Genomic DNA, 22,358 nt, shown 5'->3' on the forward strand with positions numbered 1-22,358 from the left:
TTCCTGCACCAAAGCACCCTCACAACTTGATGCTGCCACCCCCGTACTTCACGGTTGGGATGGTGCTCTTCGGCTTACAAGCCTCCCCCTTTTTCCTCCAAACATAACGATGGTCATTATGGCCGGACAGTTCTATTTTTGTTTGATCAGACCAGAGGACATTTCTCCAAAAAGTATGATCTTCGTCCCCATGTGCAGTTGCAAACCGTAGTCTGGCTTTTTTATGCCGGTTTTGGAGCAGTGGCTTCTTCCTTGCTGAGCGGCCTTTCAGGTTATGTCGATATAGGACTGGTTTTACTGTGGATATAGATACTTTTGTACCTGTTTCCTCCAGCATCTTCACAAGGTCCTTTGCTGTTGTTCTGGGATTGATTTGCACTTTTCTCACCAAAGTACGTTCATCTCTAGGAGACAGAACGCGTCTCCTTCCTGAGCAGTATGATGGCTGCGTGGTCCCATGGTGTTTATACTTGCGTACTATTGTTTGTACAGATGAATGTGGCACCTTCAGGCATTTTATAAATTGCAAGGATGAACCACACTTGTGGAGTTCTACAAATTTTTTTCTGAGGTCTTGGCTGATTTCTTTTGATTTTCTCATGATGTCAAGCAAAGAGGCACTGAGTTTGTGGATGCCTTGAAATACATCCACAGATACACCTCCAATTGACTCAAATGATGTCAATTAGCCTATCAGAAGCTTCTAAAGCCATGACATAATTTTCTGGAATTTTCCAAGCTGTTTAAAGGCACAGTCAACTTAGTGTATGTAAACTTCTGACCCACTGGAATTGTGATACAGTGAATTATAAGTGAAATAACCTGTCTGTGAACAATTGTTGGAAAAATTACTTGTGTCATGCACAAAGTAGATGTCCTAACCGACTTGCCAACGCTATAGTTTGTTAACAAGAAATTTGTGGAGTGGTTGAAATAGTTTTAATGACTCCAACCTAAGTGTATGTAAACTTCTGACTTCAACTGTATGTATACAGAGAGTGTGCGACTCTCTTTATTTATTTTGATATCTTATTTTTATATCATTGTCAAACATCACCAGTGGACGTCTCTCTCTCTGTCTGTCTGCTGTGCTGCTCCTGTTCGCCTCAGTCAGTGTAATAGGTGTGGAATAACAGTATTTCTCAGTCAGTGTAATAGGTTTGGAATAACAGTGTTTCACATTCAATTTAATAGGTGTGAATAACAGTGTTTCTCAGTCAGTGTAATACGTGTGGAATAACAGTGTTTCTCAGTCAGTGTAATAGGTGTGGAATAACAGTGTTTCTCAGTCAGTGTAATAGGTGTGAATAACAGTGTTTCTCAGTCAGTGTAATAGGTTTGGAATAATAGTGTTTCTCAGTCAGTGTAATAGGTGTGAATAACAGTGTTTCTCAGTCAGTGTAGTGGGTATGGAATAACAGTGTTTCTCAGTCAGTGTAATAGGTTTGGAATAATAGTGTTTCTCAGTCAGTGTAATAGGTTTGGAATAATAGTGTTTCTCAGTCAGTGTAATAGGTGTGAATAACAGTGTTTCTCAGTCAGTGTAATAGGTGTGAATAACTGTTTCTCAGTCAGTGTAATAGGTGTGAATAACAGTGTTTCTCAGTCAGTGTAATAGGTATGGAATAACAGTGTTTCTCAATCAGTGTAGTGGGTATGGAATAACAGTGTTTCTCAGTCAGTGTAATAGGTATGGAATAACAGTGTTTCTCAGTCAGTGTAATAGGTATGGAATAACAGTGTTTCTCAGTCAGTGTAATAGGTATGGAATAACAGTGTTTCTCAGTCAGTGTAATAGGTGTAGAATAAGAGTGTTTCTCAGTCAGTGTAGTGGGTATGGAATAACAGTGTTTCTCAGTCAGTGTAATAGGTTTGGAATAATAGTGTTTCTCACTCAGTGTAATAGGTTTGGAATAATAGTGTTTCTCAGTCAGTGTAATAGGTGTGAATAACAGTGTTTCTCAGTCAGTGTAATAGGTGTGAATAACTGTTTCTCAGTCAGTGTAATAGGTGTGAATAACAGTGTTTCTCAGTCAGTGTAATAGGTATGGAATAACAGTGTTTCTCAGTCAGTGTAATAGGTTTGGAATAACAGTGTTTCTCAGTCAGTGTAATAGGTGTGGAATAACAGTGTTTCTCAGTCAGTGTAATAGGTGTGAATAACAGTGTTTCTCAGTCAGTGGAATAGGTGTGGAATAACAGTGTTTCTCAGTCAGTGTAATAGGTGTGGAATAACAGTGTTTCTCAGTCAGTGTAATAGGTGTGGAATAACAGTGTTTCTCAGTCAGTGTAATAGGTGTGAATAACAGTGTTTCTCAGTCAGTGGAATAGGTGTGGAATAACAGTGTTTCTCAGTCAGTGGAATAGGTGTGGAATAACAGTGTTTCTCAGTAAGTGGAATAGGTGTGAATAACAGTGTTTCTCAGTCAGTGTAATAGGTATGGAATAACAGTGTTTCTCAGTCAGTGTAATAGGTGTAGAATAAGAGTGTTTCTCAGTCAGTGTAATAGGTGTGGAATAACAGTGTTTCTCAGTCAGTGTAATAGGTGTAGAATAAGAGTGTTTCTCAGTCAGTGTAATAGGTGTGGAATAACAGTGTTTCTCAGTCAGTGTAATAGGTGTGAATAACTGTTTCTCAGGGACTGACTTTCTCCCTCTTTCCCTGATGCCTGTCATCACTCGTCCAAACGTAAAAAGCTGTCAGGCTGTCTCTAAGAGGGTGATAGACAGGACAAAAAGCTCCTCAGCGTGTCTGTATCTGTCTGTTTGCTTGTGTGTGTGTGTGTGTGTGTGTGTGTGTGTGTGTGTGTGTGTGTGTGTGTGTGTGTCTCTACTCTACTCTACATATAGTCCCGAAGCTGGGGTCAGAGAGATAAAGCATATGTCCCTGGTGCCATGAAGTGCTGTGCTAGGTGGGACTCTACACAGGGAAGCAGCCAGAAAGCTTTACAGTGTGTGTGCAGGCAGGCAGGCAGGCAGGCAGGCAGGGAAGAGCCTACCCATGTCATGCTTTCGTCCACTTAATGCTGCTAGCTGAACAGTTTAGAGTTTTGTTCCTGTTTAAAGCCAAGGTAGCGTCGTCTCTCCTCCCTCCTCATGTCTGAGGAGATATTGTTAGAACTTAGCCGTGAAGGAAATAACATGAAGGGGTTTTCTGAATGTTGTGTTGTTCCCTGTGTTGCTGCTATCATACACTCACCACCATATGGACTCTACAGAGATATGGAGTCTGTCTGAGCTCTTGCTTTGATCAGCATTCTCAGAAGAGGCTAGAAATGCAACCTTTTAGCACAATTAGGAAAAACTGGCCTGAAGAGGAACTTTTTTATAAGATGTGTAATGCTGGGAAATTATATTGTTAGAAATTTGTAATGAGGTAAAACCAAAGTTACAATAACTAGTTTCAGTGATAAGTTAGACCTTGCTGTATCTGTATCTGGAAGATGTCTGGTTTAGGTGGTGAAGTTAATCCCCTGGAACATTCTACTCACGCTGTTCTCTCTTGACATGCGTTGGTTGTTGACTGTTGGCTGTTACAGGGTCATGGTGGGGATGGGAATGCTGGTTATTTACACCATCTCATGGGCACACATCTGTCTGGCTCTGTGTCTCGCTATGATGACAGCAGATGTTTGACTCTCAAGACATGCAGGATAGCTGATAGTGCTCTACGCTACGATGGGATCTTGGAGGCATTGTCCCAAATCCCCCTGTTCCTCCTGATTGTTCTGCCAGTGCCGCTGGTCATCGATTGTTCACGGAGACAAAATGTTGGTTTTCAGCTCCTCTTGCACTGTAAACAACAGCTGGGCAAACTTAGAGGGGTTAACTTGTTTTGAGGCTTCACCATATGGACTCACCTGTCCTTTGATACCCCATAGAATGTGTGCCAGTTCCTTTTTGTCTGTACCTCCTTTTACATTCTAGCAAGGCAAACATTTGTCATTGTGAAAAGCCTAATTCAAAAGTAAACAGTGGGATTCCAACAATGGGTGGAATGCGGTTTTTTTTCACCCCCTCCCCACTTTGCCTGGGTGTGTGTGTGTGTGTGTGTGTGTGTGTGTGTGTGTGTGTGTGTGTGTGTGTGTGTGTAGCTCCTTTACACTGACAGGGTTGGGTTGGGTGCAGGAAAATTGCAGAGCAGGGTGCAGGGTCTTAAATTATCTGTAGGGAATGATAACCACAACACAGTGGACTTGTCCCAACTCTTAGAGGGACACAAAGGTCACACTAGTTTTGATCTTTTTCCTGTTCTGGAAAAATATAAAACATTTGGCTAGGGCTGGCACGGTAATTGTATAATCATGTAACCGATGATTAAGGATTAAAATAAAATAACCTTCTTAATAAATAAATAAATAATAAATTAACAAATAATGCATTGAATATAATGATACAATTATAATAAAATAAATGTTTTATACTGTATATACAGTACCAGTCAAAAGTTTGGACACACCTACTCATTCAAGAGTTTTTCTTTATTTTTTACTATTTTCTAGATTGTAGAATAATCGTGAAGACATCAAAACTATGAAATAACACATATGGAATTATGTAGTAACCAAAGAAGCTTTGCACAATCTTGGCATTCTCTCAACCAGCTTCATGAGGAATGCTTTTCCAACAGTCTTGAAGGAGTTCCCACATATGTTGAGCACTTGTTGCTTTTCCTTCACTCTGTGGTCCAACTCCAGGGCATCTGATGCAGCACCATCACTCTTCTTCTTGGTCAAATAGCCCTTACACAGCCTGGAGGTGTGTTGGGTCATTGTCCTGTTGAAAAACAAATGATAGTCCCACTAAGTGCAAACCAGTTGGGATGGCGTATTTCTGCAGAATGCTGTGGTAGCCATGCTGGATAAGTGTGCCTTGAATTCTTAATAAATCACTGACAGTGTCACCAGCAAAGCACCCCCACACCATCACACCTCATCCTCCATGCTTCACGGCAGGAACCACAAATGCACATATCATACGTTCACCTACTCTGTGTCTCACAAAGACACAGCGATTGTAAACTTTTTACTCATCAGACCAAAGGACAGATTTCCACCGGTATAATGTCCATTGCTCGTGTTTCTTGGCCCAAGCAAGTCTCTTCTTATTATTGGTGTCCTTTAGTAGTGGTTACTTTGCAGCAATTTGACCATAAAGGCCTGATTCACGCAAGACTCTGGGTCTTCCTTTCCTGTGGCGGTCCTCATGAGAGCCAGTTTCATCATAGCGCTTGATGGTTTTTGCGACTGCACTTGAAGAAACTTTCAAAGTTCTTGACATTTTCCGTATTGACTGACCTTCATGTCTTAATGTAATGATGGACTGTTGTTTCTCTTTGCTTATTTGAGCTGTTCTTGCAATAATATGGAATTGGTCTTTTACCAAATAGGGCTATCTTCTGTATACCACCCCTACCTTGTCACACACAACTGATTAGCTCAAATGCATTAAGAAGGAAAGAAATTCCACAAATTAACAAGACACACCTGTCAATTGAAATACATTCCAGGTAACTACCTCATGAAGCTGGTTGAGAGAATGCCAAGAGAGCGCAAAGCTGTCATCAAGGCAAAGGGTGGCTACTTTGAAGAATCTCAAATATGAAATATATTTAGATTTTGTTTAACACTTTTTTGGTTACAACATGATTCCATATGTGTTATTTCATAGTTTTGATGTCTTCACTATTATTCTACAATGTAGAAAATAGTAAAAACAAAGAAAAACCCTTGAATGTGTAGGTGTGTCCAAACTTTTGACTGCTAATGTCTATTTTTTGATCAACTTCATATTCAAGTCATCAAACTTTACCCAAAAGCAGCAAAGTAAAAGTATGCCTAGTTTACATCTAATAACCGATATAAGGAGAGACGCGAGGAGGCAAAACTAGGAAGTTTTAGAATTTTTTTGTGGAATGAACAGCTGACTGAAGACGGGACTGCTGGGCATTCAAAAAGATGAAGCATGTGTTTGAGTCCATTTCCACGGTAACATGGACTCTTTGCATCGTGATGAAACTTTGTTGCTTCTTGTTTCAGCAAGGTGTTGTAGCAAACAGTCTTTGGTTGCCTAGGTAACCCCCCCAACCCCTTCCTACAACAGCAGCACATGCAGTCATAAAATTGCTATCCGAATGATAATCACAAATAACCGTCATCCAAAATCCCATGACCCTCACAGCCCTATGTTTGGCTGTTAGTAAAAGTGTGATAACTGACACTGCATTGTTTAATGAGGAACATATCAGTTGATGAAGTTTGCCAAAAATGGCTTTGGTCTAATCTATGAGGATTTTTTGGGGGCAATGTATCACCCATCCAGAAAGAGAGAGAGAATGAGGGAGAGGGTGAAAGAACAAGATACAGACAGACAGACAGACAGACAGACAGACAGACAGACAGACAGACAGACAGACAGACAGACAGACAGACAGACAGACAGACAGACAGAGAACCCCATCGGACCCCATCCATCCCAAGGGAGTGGGACCGGGAAGCAGGAGATGATCACACCAACGGTTGGCTGGTTGGCTCCAGTGAAAAGAATTGGTCCAGTCAGCGGTTTCCTTTTGAAAAAGGCCCGAGATTGTTGTTGTTGGGTGTTCAGTCAGGGGAGAGAGGATTTGGGGGAGAGATAAAGTTATTTATTAGCCAGAGTAATTTAAATGGGAAACTCTGCCATGATGAGGGCGGATGAAAATGGGAACTGGCATGCCATGCTGACTGGAAATGCCAAGGGTGGCATGCTGCCAGGGAAGTAGGCAAACCTATAGCTCAGGTTTTGGACTGGTGGGGATGGTACTGACCCAGGGAGAGAGATTAGGGCTCTGTTTTTTTAGCTCATGTTTTGGAACTGAGCGAGTAGTCTGGGCGGTATCATTAAGACATTACCAAGATGATCAGGTATCAGATTATCTGTTTAAATGTTTAATGTCTTCAGTTTGATTTGTATGGGTTCTTTGGGTCAGTAATGTCCTTCCACAGAGATAGACTCAGGGCGGCAGGTAGCCTAATGGTTAGAGCGTTTGGCCAGTAACCGAAAGTTTGTTGGATCGAATCCCTGAGCTGACAAGGTAAAAATCTGCAGTTAACCCACTGTTCTCCAGGTGCCGAAGATGTGGCTGTTGATTAAGGCAGCCCCCCGAACCTCTCTGATTCAGAGGGTTCAATGCGGAAGACACATTTCATTTGAAAGCATTCAGTTGTACAACTTTCCCCCTTTCCCTCCCCCACTATTGAACTATTATCAAATTCTTATACTTTTCCCCTCTTCTCCAATTGCATTTAACAATCTCTTCACACCTTGACTAAATCAAGGATCACCTTCTGATCACCCCCCTTTCAGTGATTTCTACTCCACTGTGAGGATGTTTTTACTAGCCCAAGAGGTGACAATCTTTCCAAAGTGCTTCCTGATCCTCTGCTGAGGGCCCACTATAAAGCTCTCCTGCCTGCCTGTCCTGGGTGGATGGAGTTTAAAACATATTTTAACCGATTTGTGTCATCTAACCATTTTGATATCAACCTCAAGTAGCCACTGGTTTCAAGACACAGTCACCTCCAAAATGATTGGCAGAATTAAAGAGCATAAAAATACTGTATAAAATAAATAATACACATGAGCAAAATGTTATGCTCCAAAAAATTTGAAAATTATATTATTTCATACTAATACAATTGTTCAGAGAATAAGATTTTGCTTAACCAATTGTGAGCACTCGAGGGGTGTAAGGGTGGGAAAGGCCCACTTTTGGCCCCATCTGGTGGCTAAACGACTCGTTACAAGGTGTGGCAGCTCTCCACCGAGGCTTAATAGACTGCAGCTGCACACCTTGCTGCAATTAGGGCTGCAGCAGCACATAGGCCATGCAGGGGCATTCACATGGTCGAGAGGTGTGAGGAGGATATACTGAAGCTCTGTCGCAATTGTTGGACCAGCCAGAAGAACTGAACCCAAATATGATTAAGGTTTGAATCACTCCATGCCCTGGGGTAAAATATGGTCTTCCCCCGTATTTAAGTTTACTTTAGTTATTGAATTAAATGGCCAGTGTTTGTTTTGTAGCATTTGCCATGTTTGAGTGAGAACTTTATTTTAAGTTAATAAATCCCCATTTGAGAACTGCATTTCCTTGTCTGACTCTTGGTTTTGCACTACGGTGCATGTGGCACACCTCTACCTACAGAGTAATAAAAAAAGATAGGTGTCAAAATTATTGACACCCCTGTTTATATACTTTGTGCACCCTCCCCTTGTGAGGATAATGGCACTTAGGCTTTTTCTACAATGTTTCATGAGATTGGACAACACCTTTTGGAGGGATCATTAGACCATTCCTCCATACAGAATCTATCCAGATCCTTGATGTCCTTCAGTCTGCTTATGGACAGCCCTCGTCAATTAAAATCAACAGGGTTTAAGTCTGGAGACCGATGGCAATTGCAAAATGTTGGTTTTTGTGGTAACTTAACCATTTCTGTGTGCTTGGGGTCATTGTTTTGCTGGAAGATCCACTTGTGGGCAAGTTTCAGCCTCCTGGCAGAGGCAACCAGGTTTTTTGGGGCACAAATGTTGTGGGACTTGGTAGAGTTCATTCTACCATTGACCTTAACAAGGGCCCCAATTTGACCAGTGGAAGCAAACCCGCCCGATAACATCAAAGAACCATCACTATATTTTACAGTAGGAATGAGGTTATTTTCTGCATTTGCATCATCCTTTCAATGCCAAACCCACCACTGGGGTGTGTGTGGCCAAATTGCTCTATTTTAGTCTCATCTGACCATAGCACTCGGTTCCAATCCAAGTCCCAATGCAGTTTAGCAAACTCCAGGCGTTTACACTTGTTTGCTCTCAAAGGCTTTTTTTTATGGCAGCCCTTCCAAATAACCTATTGGCATGGAGACTGTGACCCCCCCAAGATGTGGCCAAGTTCTGCCAACTGTGGCCCTTGGACTCACTTTGCATTGGGGACAAGATACACTTGCGTCCTTTGCCAGTCAAGTTTACCACTATTCCAGTGGTTTTAAAGTTCTTAATAGTGGTGATATTTTTGCTGTACTAATTGCCTGGTTTATGAAAGTAAACCACCATTTGTCTTTCATTTCAGTCTTTTGCCTTTCCCCATGGTGATGAATGAAAGGGATTGTACATGCTTGTTTCCTCATTTTTATATTCCAGTGAAACAGGAAGCCATGGAAGGCCACAATACTTAAACTTTAAAAAAAGAATGTTAATGGAGATTTTAATTTAGCTAGATTTTATTTATGGCAGTCTTTAGGATGCCAATTTTTAAATGAATATAATTAGATTTTTTTTTGCATATATTGCTCTGTATTTATATTATGTTATACGGTCTTTTTTGCTCATCAGTTTTTAATATATCTGAGTGTGACAATGGGTGCTCCCCTGTTGGTAATTCGACCATGATTAGTACAAGTTTAGACAGCTGGCTAGACTAACTTACCAATCTAAAAAAAATAAAAAAGAATCGCTGACATGGGCTAACAAGAGAGAACTGCTGATGCACAACCAAATTTCGAAATTGCACCACTATTCTAACTCGCTAGTTATTTTTTGGGAGGGGATGATCCACGGGCCTACAGGACTGCCAGCTACCCATCCCTGACCTAGTTTATGAATGTTCAAGTAAACATACCATAATGCACCTATTTCCTGTGTGAAGCTCCCAGCCTTACACTATCTCAGGTTTTGTTTTTCCTTCCACTCCCAGGCCCTTTATAATGGTCCTGCTGGGTGTAACTTAACTAACCTGGGCATACATCCCAAATAGCACCCTATTCCCTATATAGTGCTACTTTTGACCATAGTCCTTTGAGTTATAGTGCACCAAATAGGAGATAGGGTGCCATTTGGGACGCAACCCAGGTTCTATCTGGAGACATGAGACTTCAACCCCTATAAATCTCTTAAGTAGTGTTGTGTGTGTGTTTTCTGTCTGCAGGTGGCTCAGAGCTCCAAGGTGTGGGGAGAAGTGCCGCTGCCCGAGGACCTGGATTCATCGAGGACTGTTGTCCAAAGATCTCAGCGCTTCCTGGACGATGACGAAGACTTCGCTGCCGATGAAGCATCAGGAGGTGGGGTCTAGGGTCAACACAGCTGGATCGCAAACCAGCTTTCTTTTCATAGTCACACTTTTATTTATGATATTTTAAGATCATGATTACAACACTATAATGTACACAACTTCATACTACCCCTGAACTGTTCCTTACAAAACTGCAAACAATGTTAACAGTGGTCCCATCCATAGTGAACCTAACTGTTTACTGTAACTATTATCTCCACCATAATCCCTTGGGTGCACAGGGGTCTGTAATACCTACATGTTTCAAGCAGACCACCACAGTCTCTACGCCCAAGAAGACCAATGTAACCTGTCTAAGTAGCCCAGTAGAACTCACATCTTTAGTCATGCAACGCTTTGAAAGGCTGGTCATGGCTCACATCGACACCATCATCCCAGACACCCTGGACCAGCTCCAATTGGCATACCGCCCCAACAGATCCACAGATGATACAATCTCTATTTCCCTGTCCTACCTGGACTAGAGGAACACCTGCATAAGAATGCTGTTCATTGACTATAGTGCCCTCCAAGCTCATCACTAAGCTCAGTACCTTGGGACTGAACACCTCCCTCTGCAACTTGGATCCCGGACTTCCTGACAGGGCGCCCCCAGGTGGTGAGGGTAGGCAACAACACATCCGCCACGCAGACCCCAACATGGGCCCCTCGGGGTGCATGCTTAGACCCCTCCTGTACTCCCTGTTCACCCACGATGGCCACGCACGACTCCAACACCATAATTAAGTTTGCTGACGGCACGACGGTTTGCTGACGACACTGACCTCCTCCATAGGAGGAGGTCAGTGACCTGGAAGTGTCATGCCAGGACAAAAACCACTCCCTCAACGTCAGCAAGACAAAAGGAAGGCCGAGCACACACTCATCCACATCGACGGGGCTGTAATGGAGCTGGTCGAGAGCTTCAAGTTCCTCTGTGTCCATATCACTAAGGAATTATCATTGTCCACACACACCAACACCTCTTTCTCCTCAGAAGGCTGAAAAGATTTGCAATGGGCCCTCAGATACTCAAAAAGTTATACAGCTGCACCATTGAGAGCATCTTGACTGGCTGCATCATCGCTTGGTATGGCAACTGCTTGGTATCCGATCGCAAGACGCTACAAAGGGTAGTGCGTACGGCCCAGTACATCACTGGTACTGAGCTCCCTGCCATCCAGGACCTCTACACCAGGCGCTATCAGAGGAAGGCCCTAAAAATTGTCAAAGACTCCAGCCACCCAAGTCATACACTGTTCTCTCTGCTACAGCACGGCAAGCGGTACCGATGCAACAAGTCTGGAACCAGCAGGACCCTAAACAGCTTCTAACCCCAAGCCTTAAGACTGTAAATAGTTTGTTAAATTGTTAACCATCAGCTACCTGGACTATCTGCATTGACCCTTTTTGCACTAACTCTTGACTCATCACAGCTGCTACTGTTTATTATCTATCTTCTTACATAGTCACTTTATCCCTGCCTATATGTACATACCTATCTCATTTACCTTGTACCCCTGCATATCAGCTCGGTACTGGTACCCCGTGTATATAGCCAAGTTATCGTTACTCATTGTGTATTTATTCCTTGTATTATTATTTTTCTATTATTTCTTTTTTTCTCTCTGCATTGTTGGGAAGGGCCCGTAATGAAGTATTTCACTGTTAGTCTACACCGGTTGTTTACCAAGCATGTGACAAATACAATTTGATTTGACCCGGCTACACTTCAGATGTATACATGTATGTTCCACTTGTTGAGTAAATGAATGAGTCCTCCCTAGTCCTCCCTGGGCCTTGAGCTATGCTAACATTCTGACCACACCTCTTTTATCTTCCCTGTAGATCTGCCCAGTGGAGAGGAGGATGGAAGCACGCCAGAACCCACAGTGGTGACTGAGATCAGCACAAGTAAGAACCCTGAGCTCTAAGCCCTGAGCATAACGCTCCCTGCACTCTTGGAAGATAAGCCACATGGTGGGCTAAAATAGATCCTAATAAACAAACACACAAATCCCCACCAGGGTTGCCTCGTTTAAATGGCCACCTGTCCCATAGATGTATACAAAACATTAAGATCACCTGCTCTTTCCATAACATAGACTGACCAGGTGAATCCAGGTGAAAGCTATGATCCCTTATTGATGTCACTTGTTACATCCACTTCAATCAGTATAGATGAAGAAGACGAGACAAGTTAAAGAATGATTTTTAAGCCTTGAGACAATTGAGACATGGATTGTGTATGTGTGCCATTCAGAGGGTGAATGGGCAAGTCAAAACATTTGCCTTTGGACTAAGTGTGGTAGTAGGTGCCAGGCTTACCGGTTTGTGTCAAGAACTGCAATGCCGCTGTTCTTTTGTTCCACTCAGTTTCGCGTGTGTATCAAGAATGGTCCACAACGCAAAGGATATGCAGCCAACTTGACAACTGTGGGACGCATTGGAGTCAAAATAGGCCAGCATCCCTTTGGAATGCTTTTGACACCTTGCAGAGTCTATTCCTGGACAAACTGAGGCTGTTCTGAGGGCAAAGGGGGTGGGGGGGGACTAGGGCTGTTACAGAAATCGTATTACTGCCACACCGGCAGTCACGAGTCATGACGGCAGTCAAATTCCATGTGACCGTTTAGTCATGGTAATTAGGCTTCTCCTAGCTCTGATGCTGCTGATGGTCATTAGTAGTCTACCAAACTTGCTAACTGCCTGGTACTCACCACTCTATTCTCCCTCAAATCACTCTGACATTAATGCAAATGTTATCGAAAATCTAATCAAACACTTCATGAGCTCATGTTGCGCAACATTTCTATAGGCTATGCAATTGCGTGAGAAAACAGTCATGGCCTCTTATTAAAAATAAGGGGTTCCATCAGCTTTCTATAGGCTAGGACTACTAAACTCAGCAAAAAAAGAAACGTCCTCTCACTGTCAACTGCGTTTATTTTCTGCAAACTTAACATGTGTAAATATTTGTATGAACATAAGGTTCAACTACTGATACATAAACTGAACAAGTTCCACAGACATGTGACTAACAGAAATGGAATAATGTGTCCCTGAACAAAGGGGGGGGGGTCAAAATCAAAGTAACAGTCGGTATCTGAAGTGGCCACCAGCTGCATTAAGAACTGCAGTGCATCTCCTCCTCATGGACTGCACCAGATTTGCCAGTTCTTGCTGTGAGATGTTACCCCACTCTTCCACCAAGGCACCTGCAAGTTCCCGGACATTTCTGGGGGGAATGGCCCTAGCCCTCACCCTCCGATCCAACAGGTCCCAGACGTGCTCAATAGGATTGAGATCCGGGCTCTTCGCTGGCCATGGCAGAACACTGACATTCCTGTCTTGCAGGAAATCACGCACAGAATGAGCAGTATGGCTGGTGGCATTGTCATGCTAGAGGGTCATGTCAAGATGAGCCTGCAGGAAGGGTACCACATGAGGGAGGAGGATGTCTTCCCTGTAACGCACAGCGATGACATTGCCTGCAATGACGACAAGCTCAGTCCGATGATGCTGTGACACACCACCCCAGACCATGACAGACCCGCCACCTCCAAATCGATCCCGCTCCAGAGTACAGGCCTCGGTGTAACACTCATTCCTTCGACGATGAACGCGAATCCGACAATCACCCTGGTGAGACAAAACCGTGACTGAGCACTTTTTGCCAGTCCTGTCTGGTCCAGCGACGGTGGGTTTGTGGCATAGGCAACGCTGTTGCCGGTGATGTCTGGTGAGGACCTGTTTTACAACAGGCCTACAAGCCCTCAGTTCAGCCTCTCTCAGCCTATTGCGGACAGTCTGTGCACTGATGGAAGGATTGCGTTCCTGGTGTAACTCGGGCAGTTGTTGTTGCCATCCTGTATCTGTCCCGCAGGTGTGATGTTTGGATGTACCGATCCCGTGCAGGTGTTGTTATACGTTGTCTGCCACTGCGAGGACGATCAGCTGTCCGTCCTGTTTCCCTGTAGCGCTGTCTTAGGCGTCTCACAGTACGGACATTGCAATTTCTTTCCCTGGCCACATCTGCAGTCTTCATGCCTCCTTGCAGCATGCCTAAGGCACGTTCACGCAGATGAGCAGGGACCCTGGGCATCATTATTTTGGTGTTTTTCAGAATCAGTAGAAAGGCCTCTTTAGTGTCCTATGTTTTCATAACTGTGACCTTAATTGCCTACCGTCTGTAAGCTGTTAGTGTCTTAACGACTGTTTTTTTGCTGAGTTTAGATTTATTTCTCAACTTTCCAAATGTTAAGCACATTGCTTCTCGTTACAACAGGAGTATAGCTTACCTGGCTGGCATGAAAATGAACCAAATCATAGTCGCACACCTCATGTAGTCTAGGCCATAGGCCTATATGTTTTGATAAGGTTTGTATCACTAAAGTGGCCAAATAACTTAAAATGAAGCACATTAATCCGCTTTACAACAGGTGTAGAGCCTAACTGGAATACATACGCAGCATTTGAGTTTCAAGTTTGAGGAAGATCATTTTCACCATAAAAATGACCTTTCATGACCGCAACAGCCCTAGGGGGACACATTCAATTTTAGGAAGGTGTTCCTAATGTTTGGTATACTCAGTGTACATGATATCTACAGTATCCACACGATGGTGGTCTTTTAGACGAAACTAATGATTTGTTAAACACCACCTCATTACATAGAGGGTCTTCCACAGCAAAACTTACTGGCAGTGGAATTTTCACGCCTTGCTTGTTTACATTTTAGTCATTTAGCAGACGCTCTTATCCAGAGCGACTTACAGTAGTGAATGCATACATTTCAAACATTTTTTTTGTATCTTTTTTTTATTTTTGTACTGGCCCCCCATGGGAACCCGAAACCACAACCCTGGCGTTGCAAACACCATGCTCTACCAACTGAGCCACAGGGAACGTTTCTGTGAGGGCCTTATTTAGTCGGTCTGTGGAAGAGATCACTCGTCTGTGGTATCTTCCCCCATCTGTGATTGTGGGTTCGTGTGTGTGTGTGTGTGTGCATGCGCTTGTTTGAATGCATGCAGGAGAAACTGTCTGTTAGTCTGTCTCTGAATGGTGTCTCCCTCACATCCATCTGCGCCATCTTTCACAGGGCTGAGTCTCTGGTCATAACACAGGGAGGCAGATTTCTGCCCGAGATGTAAACATTCACATCTCTTCCTTTCGTCCAATGGCTGAGGGGAAAACACAAGCACATGAAAGAGAAGATAAACAATACAGAGCTGAAGCAAACATCACCAACACCTTTGTTTTACATTCCTCAATAGATGCGCAGCTTAACATGACCATGCCCTCAAGTAGGGTACAGCCATCCCGTTACTCCCATGTAATTAGCTTAACTTTGGCGGCATCCTAAGCAAACTACTGACACTTTTTCAGCAGCCTCACGTGTCGTTATTAACATACTTGGCTATCACAACAACAAATGATTTTCATGATACTTATTATTCTGCCCCTCAAAAATGTGTTGCCCGACCTGCTATCACTGGCAGTAAAGATTGTATAACTGTCCCATTAAACTTACATCACTGTTTGTTTACCCCTCGCTTGTTTGCCAGTTAGCTGGCAATATCCAAACGCAGATGAATATTATAGCTGTTATTTGGATGAATACAGCTCACTAGTCCTTACTACAAGCTAACTAGCAAGCTTTATGCAATACAAATAGCTAGTTTGATACAAACAAGTGTTTTAGCGAATTACCAGTGATGGAGTGCTTCGAACACACAAACATTTATCGTGTAACTAGAGCCCCACAGCTTTCCATCATCATCGCGCGTCATAGCTTGAAACCATCGTCAAACATGGTCCTTGGGCAGATGAAACTTCATTTGTGTTCAAGCAAAACAGTACGCAACAGCCTTTCGGCATCTCAAAAGCAGGGCTATCTATTCGGAATAGTCCCTTTGGCTGATAAACGTGACATACATTACATGCGACAGTCTATCTGTTCATGCTAACATTTTTACATTTAGAATGAAAGTGTTTTTAGGTATGATGTAGTTTGTGGATTAAGACATAAAAATGTAAAAAATTACCAACCAAGCAAATCCAAAATGTTTATATATATATATTTTTTTTTAAAGAACACAGTCGTTGTCGGGTTAGAAGGCAATTTATCATAGGAGTAATGGGAGTAAGGCTGTACCCTACTCTGGGGCATGGTCACCTTAAACCCTGCCTCACCGTGTGTATCCGTCCACCTCCCGTGATTCAAGTGCTATCCTCTTTGAGATTTGTAGATCTATGCCAACCGGATCTTTCCTTCTGAGGGCCGATATGTACATTATGGGCACACAACGTTTGCATGTTAGTCATGCTGATGTACCTGGAGCACCACCTCTTTCCTGTATTTTTTCACCCATAGTTCTGTGTTTAGCCATGGGTGGACAACATTCTGGACAGCAGGAGTTCCTGTTAGCAAAGTGTGGGATTTATTTGTATTTCCTTGTTCAACTTGACGTAAGCATTAAAGCTGTCACCATACATGCATCGAGGACATCAATCCCTTCTTTGTTTTCTAGTTTGTACTATCAGATAGAGATATCCCCCTTAGATTCCCTCAGGTAACCATGGCTGCTGTTTATAGCTGGTATGTTTATGTGCATGTTATTGCCTCATTCATGCAATCTTGTATGATCAAACTTTAATTCACCCTCTCATCTGACACATGTAGGAACAAATCACATGTGAAAATGTTCACTTGAAAAAAATATCATGTGACACGTGGTTTTTGGACACGAGAAGTTTCATGTATTTTTTACATGTAGATTTTTTTGGATCTGAACAAGTCACATGTGAAAACCAAAAATGAACATGAGTCAGATGCGTGGTTTTCGGACACGTGTGAAGTTTTACATAGATTTCTCACATGTAAATGTTTCACATGACACGTGGTTTCCCAACATTTCACGTGATAGTCTAAATTTCACATGTGTGCTTTTGTATCTGGCGGGATTAAAACCCGGGTCTCCCACTTGAGAACCCAATGTTTTGACCATTATATTGATTGTTCAATGCAAAATAAGGCTGTCAAATGTAATTTAAAAAACAAATCTGGTTAATAGCAGGATTTGCTGTTATTAATCACGTATTCGGAATTTGCTCAAATTGAGCAGTAATTTGAGATGTTTTATATAAAAAGCATTACAAGAATATTGGCATCTAGATTTTTGTCCAAATTAACAGTTAGCAAAATAAGGTGAATTGATAAAGCAAACTTTCTTTAACCTCAATGTCAACTTTTGACAACTCATTGTTGTTTTTAGCTGTATAGATGTATTTTGGATTTAACGCTTTCATACAATGTGATTAATCAACAACAAAAAATAAACGCACTAAAATTACAAAAAGTTAACTCAAGTTAACTGATTTAAAACTCAAAATCATCTTTGTAGAAAAGTATCTGTTCACATTCATTCCAAAAGCAAACACATTTTCACATGTTGATCTTAAATTTAACGTTTAGAGTTCACATGTTAACATCACTTTTTTACATGTGAGGAGAATAACATGTTATCACCTTACATGTAAATTGCAAGTTCACATTTGAAAAACATTAACATGTGAAAATCACGTTTGCCGTTTCACATGTAAGAACTCCACATGTGTAAATCTCACTTTCACATGTGAAAAACAATGACATTGGAAGAAGCGAAAAGAACAGAGAAGCTATCTCTCCATGTTGTCTTATTTTTATCCTGTTTTCTGGTTTGTACGCATGGTTACGTTTTCAAAATCTATAGGTTACATGTTTAAATAAACTGTGTTGAGTTTTCTGGTAATTTTGATGTATAATTTAATTGTTTTGACCGAGTGAAAAACAAGAGAGATTTTCACATGAGTGTAGACAAGCTAAGTATATCTATCTAGCTAGCTGAATTTTATATGCAAGTCAATGAGAACAAGATGGCGTTTCGGATAGATTTTTTAAATATCCATTATAAATGTTTTTGGCTCTTAAATGGTTTTATTTTTACAAATGAGGGCTCATACTGAGTGTATTTACATGTGTACATATGAACCTCGTATATTGATATGTATTTTAGAAGGTTACTTTTTATCACATTTGTATCTAATGGTCACATGCTAATTGTTAACTGCTAGCTAGCTTAGTGATAGGCGATAGCTTGCCTTTCATTTCACCCTAGCTAGCTAGCTAGCTTCTGTTATTGTTAGATGTCCAATGTTTTTTGTTACATTTAATCTAAAGGCCTAAAAGGGATTTTAATGTATTTTAAAATGTGTGAATGCGTTTGCTTTTGGAATGAATGTGAACAGATACTGTTCTGCAAAGAGATTATTTTCAATTAGGGCTGTCAGAGTTAATCTGTTAACTCAAATTAACTTTTTGTTATCTTAGTGCACTTTAAAAAAAAATTGTGATTAATCACATTGTCTGAAAGCGTTGAAATTACACTGAGAACATCCAAAATACATCATCTATACAGCTAAAAACAACAATGCAATGTCAAAAGTTGACATTGAGGTTAAAGAAAAGTGTGCTTTATCAAAAAATAGGTATGACGAAAGTTGTTGGGTGAACTATCCTTTTAACACAAGCATAATATGAATGGTTCGCATTCAGCTAAGCCAAGCTCGAAGTCTAGGAAAACAGTTTCCACATGTGAAATGGCTGTTTTAAAAAAAAGTTGTAAGAGTTTCCTCACCGAAATGACTCAGCACTGAGGCCTAGCAAGCTGGATATGTACAGGTAAGGAGTCCAAAAGTCCTTAAACTGTACACCTCCTTTATTGAAGCATCCAGAGTTAGCCATGACTAAGCAGGTGAGTTACGGGTTGCTCACAGCATTAGCAGATCACACTCACAGTAGTAGATTTAAAGTCTCTAAGCCTCCAACAGTCAAATTGGAGCATATGAGTGGTTTGTTGACCCATTGATGATTATAGATGTGAACACGCCAGACACTACTTGGGGCGGGTTTGTAGTTCTCGGCCAAATCCTGCTGGGAAGCTTGGATTAGTGGCCTCAGGGTCAAATCAGATTTGGCAGATATACATTACACACTACACAAAAGTGTATTCAAATACAAAAGGAAGTGGAAAAGTCTGAAAATATAATTGAGAATATATGGGATTTCTGGGGTTTTCCGCAAAATAATCGGCTGATAAACCATCCAGTCTTGAGTCTCACGCGCATGTCCTACTGTATCGACATGCTTTTTCTACACTGGAGTCTTTTTTTCTACTGCTATCACGAAGAGCTTGCTATTTCTGGCAGTCAAAATGTCTATTTTAACTTTCGCTCTTCAGTTCAGTTAGTGTTACAATTTGGACTTGTTGTTAGTAAATATCCATGACTAAATACTGTATCCATTACTCAGACAGAATTTTCTGTTTCAGAATCGAAAATATGCCTTGTCTGGCAGCAGTGAAGGCCGGGGCAGCAGTGTGCTGTGCTCACCGTTCCATTTTTAGATTATTATATGACAGCAGTTGGGAAGGAACTGGTTTCCTGAGTTGGATTTGTCTGGTCAACACGTTGGTGCCGAGTCTCCCTGTCCAGCGGGTTGTCCATGTGGCATGTAGGCCCTCACCTCTCCTTCCTCCCCCCTTACATAGTGTAGAGTGATGGAAGTAGAGGTGGAACCTCTGCACCCATTATGATGCACATCCTGTTGTGTTTGCTGTGTTGAAGATTTTCTCTTTCCTAGTCTCTCAGGGACCTAACATTTGAACCGGTTGAACTGGCATTTGAAGCTGTGTGAGAAAAAAATCCAGAGTCTTTAACTGTTGTTGAAGGGGGGAGGTTATTTTCAACCTCTTGTCTATTGTCTTTTGGTCCACTGAAGGTTCCGAATTTCGGTTCAGCATGGTCCCTCCCAACCTCCTCTCTTGACCTCTGCAGCATATCTCGATACAGTTCTGTGGGAGACATCTTCCAGCCTGTCTTTCATCTCTCGGTATTCCACTGGTTCACATGCCCCCTCTTCCTAGCAGACATTCCTAGAGCAGACAGAGAACATTGTTTAGAAACCATAGAAACAGAGGTTAGTTAGAGAGTTCTTCCCAATGCTTCTCCAGTCTGACTCAGTCTGTCTTCCCTTGGTTTAAAGGCATTTTATCACAGACAACATTGACCTCGAGACTGCTTGGTTTTTGTTTTTTGTGATGTTTGAAATCCCATCTGCAAACAGTAGGTGGAAATGTATATACACTGTGTCATGTATTCTTACACTCATTTATTTTAAAACAATTCAACCATAAAATATCAATTAAAGGGAATTAATTATGTAAGTTATTTCCAGCAGAGTGACAACACTTGTTTAAGATGGGTCAAAGGCACCAATTTTTTTTTCAAAAGGCTCCCAGGAAGTTTGTTTTAACTTTGGGGTCATGGGAAGATTCTCACAATGCCCTCCCTGTATATACACAATTAAAAACATGACATTACATTTCACAAGCGATTTCACAACACATTAAGTGTGTGCCCTTAGGCCACTACTCTACTGCCACATACACTACATGACCAAAAGTATGTGGACACCTGCTCATCGAACATCTCATTCCAAAATCATGGGCATTAAAATGGAGTTGGTCCCCCGTCTGCTGCTATAACAGCCTCCACTCTTCTGGGAAGGCTTTCCACTAGATGTTGGAACATTGCTGTGGGAACTTACTTTCATACAGCCACAAGAGCATTAGTGAGGTTAAGCAATGATGTTGGGCAATTAGGCCTGGCTCGCAGTCAGCGTTCCAATTCATCCCAAAGGTGTTAGATGGGGTTGAGGTCAGGGCTCTGTGCAGGCCAGTCAAGTTCTTCCAGACCGATCTTGACAAACCATTTCTGTATGGGCCTCGCTTCGTGCACGGGGGCATTGTCATGCTGAAACAGGAAAGGGCCTTCCCCAAACTCTTGCCACAAAGTTGGAAGCACAGAATCATCTACAATGTCATTGTATGCTGTAGCATTACGATTTCCCTACACTGGAACTAACCATGAAACACACCATGAAACACATCCCCAGACCATTATTCCTCCTCCACTAAACTGTACAGTTGGCACTATGCATTGGGGCAGGTAGCATTCTCATGGCAATATCGTCCACTACTAAGTTGTCAGACCCAAATGGTTTGTCGTTTTTAATAGACAACAATAATTTTTTCACCTCCTCCACACTCACTTTACGGAATTCCAAATTACAATGCTTGTCTTTCAAAATGTGGTCAGTTAGATTCTGAATTTGTTGCTGGCATGTCATGCCCACGTTTGCTAATCTTTCCAATGAAAAAAAATATTTAAGTAGTGGACAATATCAGTGGGTTTTGTGATGAATAAGCCATCTGATTCAATGAATGATGGAGCTGAGTTTGCCTTTTTTCCAAAAATTCATTTAAGGTGGCCCAAAGCTTTTTACTATCATTATTTATCTAATTTATCTTTGTTTCATAGTACAGTGTGACATGTGTAATGTGTGTGTCAGCCAGTGGCGTTGTTTGTCAGACAGCCTGGGCTCTCAGATAGTCACACTGATTCAATGAATGATGGAGCTGAGTTTGCCTTTTTGCCAAAAATTCATTTAAGGTGGCCCAAAGCTTTTTACTATCATTATTTATCTAATTTATCTTTGTTTCATAGTACAGTGTGACGTGTGTAATGTGTGTGTCAGCCAGTGGTGTTGTTTGTCAGACAGCCTGGGCTCTCAGATAGTCACACCGACATGGGGCAGAAAGACAAGAGGCGGCAGCTGCAGTTATTTTGGTGTGTTCTTTGTTGTTGTTCTGCTCTGACCTTCTCGGAGGGGGTCACTGATCACACTCAGACACACCTGCGTCACTGACGTGAACAGGGGGCAGAAAGCTGAGTAGAACTTGCTAAGGGAGGAAGGGATGGTGTGCGATAAGAGGACTACTCATGAGAGGATAAGAAAAAAACAAACGGTAGTATTTTAGGACACTGTCTGTGATGGGGTTAAGCATTTCAATTTCATCCCTTAATCCATGATTGTTTATTTGTTCAAGTGCCAAGGCATTGTCTTTGATTCTTATTCAGTGTCAGTATGAACGGTTTTACTCAATGGTTCCCAAACTGTGGGACCCAAAACATTGTTTTAAATTTCTTTTTTAATGAATTCTTACATTATCTTCAGGAGAAAATTAATCTGGATTGTCGGTCACAATTAAAGCTGTTCATTACATTTTTCTTCAGATTCAAGCATAAATAATGGTGCAGCCCTTAATTGCTGCTCTTGACAACATAATTTGCAGCTCCTGATAATAATCTTATGAGTTCTAACTGG

At 41.8% G+C, this 22,358-nt stretch overlaps 1 protein-coding gene across 5 annotated transcripts in view; it reads left to right on the plus strand.

Moving 5' to 3' along the window:
- The window catches only part of LOC115167974 (basement membrane-specific heparan sulfate proteoglycan core protein), a 157,801-nt gene that overhangs the window by 35,138 nt on the left and 100,305 nt on the right, over window positions 1-22,358 (plus strand). For all 5 annotated transcript variants that reach the window (XM_029722772.1, XM_029722774.1, XM_029722776.1 and 2 more), the window contains exons 2-3: window positions 9,965-10,097; window positions 11,936-12,001. In XM_029722772.1, coding sequence (XP_029578632.1) covers window positions 9,965-10,097; window positions 11,936-12,001 — 199 coding nt within the window. The remainder of the gene's footprint in view (window positions 1-9,964; window positions 10,098-11,935; window positions 12,002-22,358) is intronic.

The sequence above is a fragment of the Salmo trutta genome, chromosome 30 (assembly GCF_901001165.1).
Source record: "Salmo trutta chromosome 30, fSalTru1.1, whole genome shotgun sequence".
Taxonomy (NCBI): Eukaryota; Metazoa; Chordata; class Actinopteri; order Salmoniformes; family Salmonidae; genus Salmo; species Salmo trutta.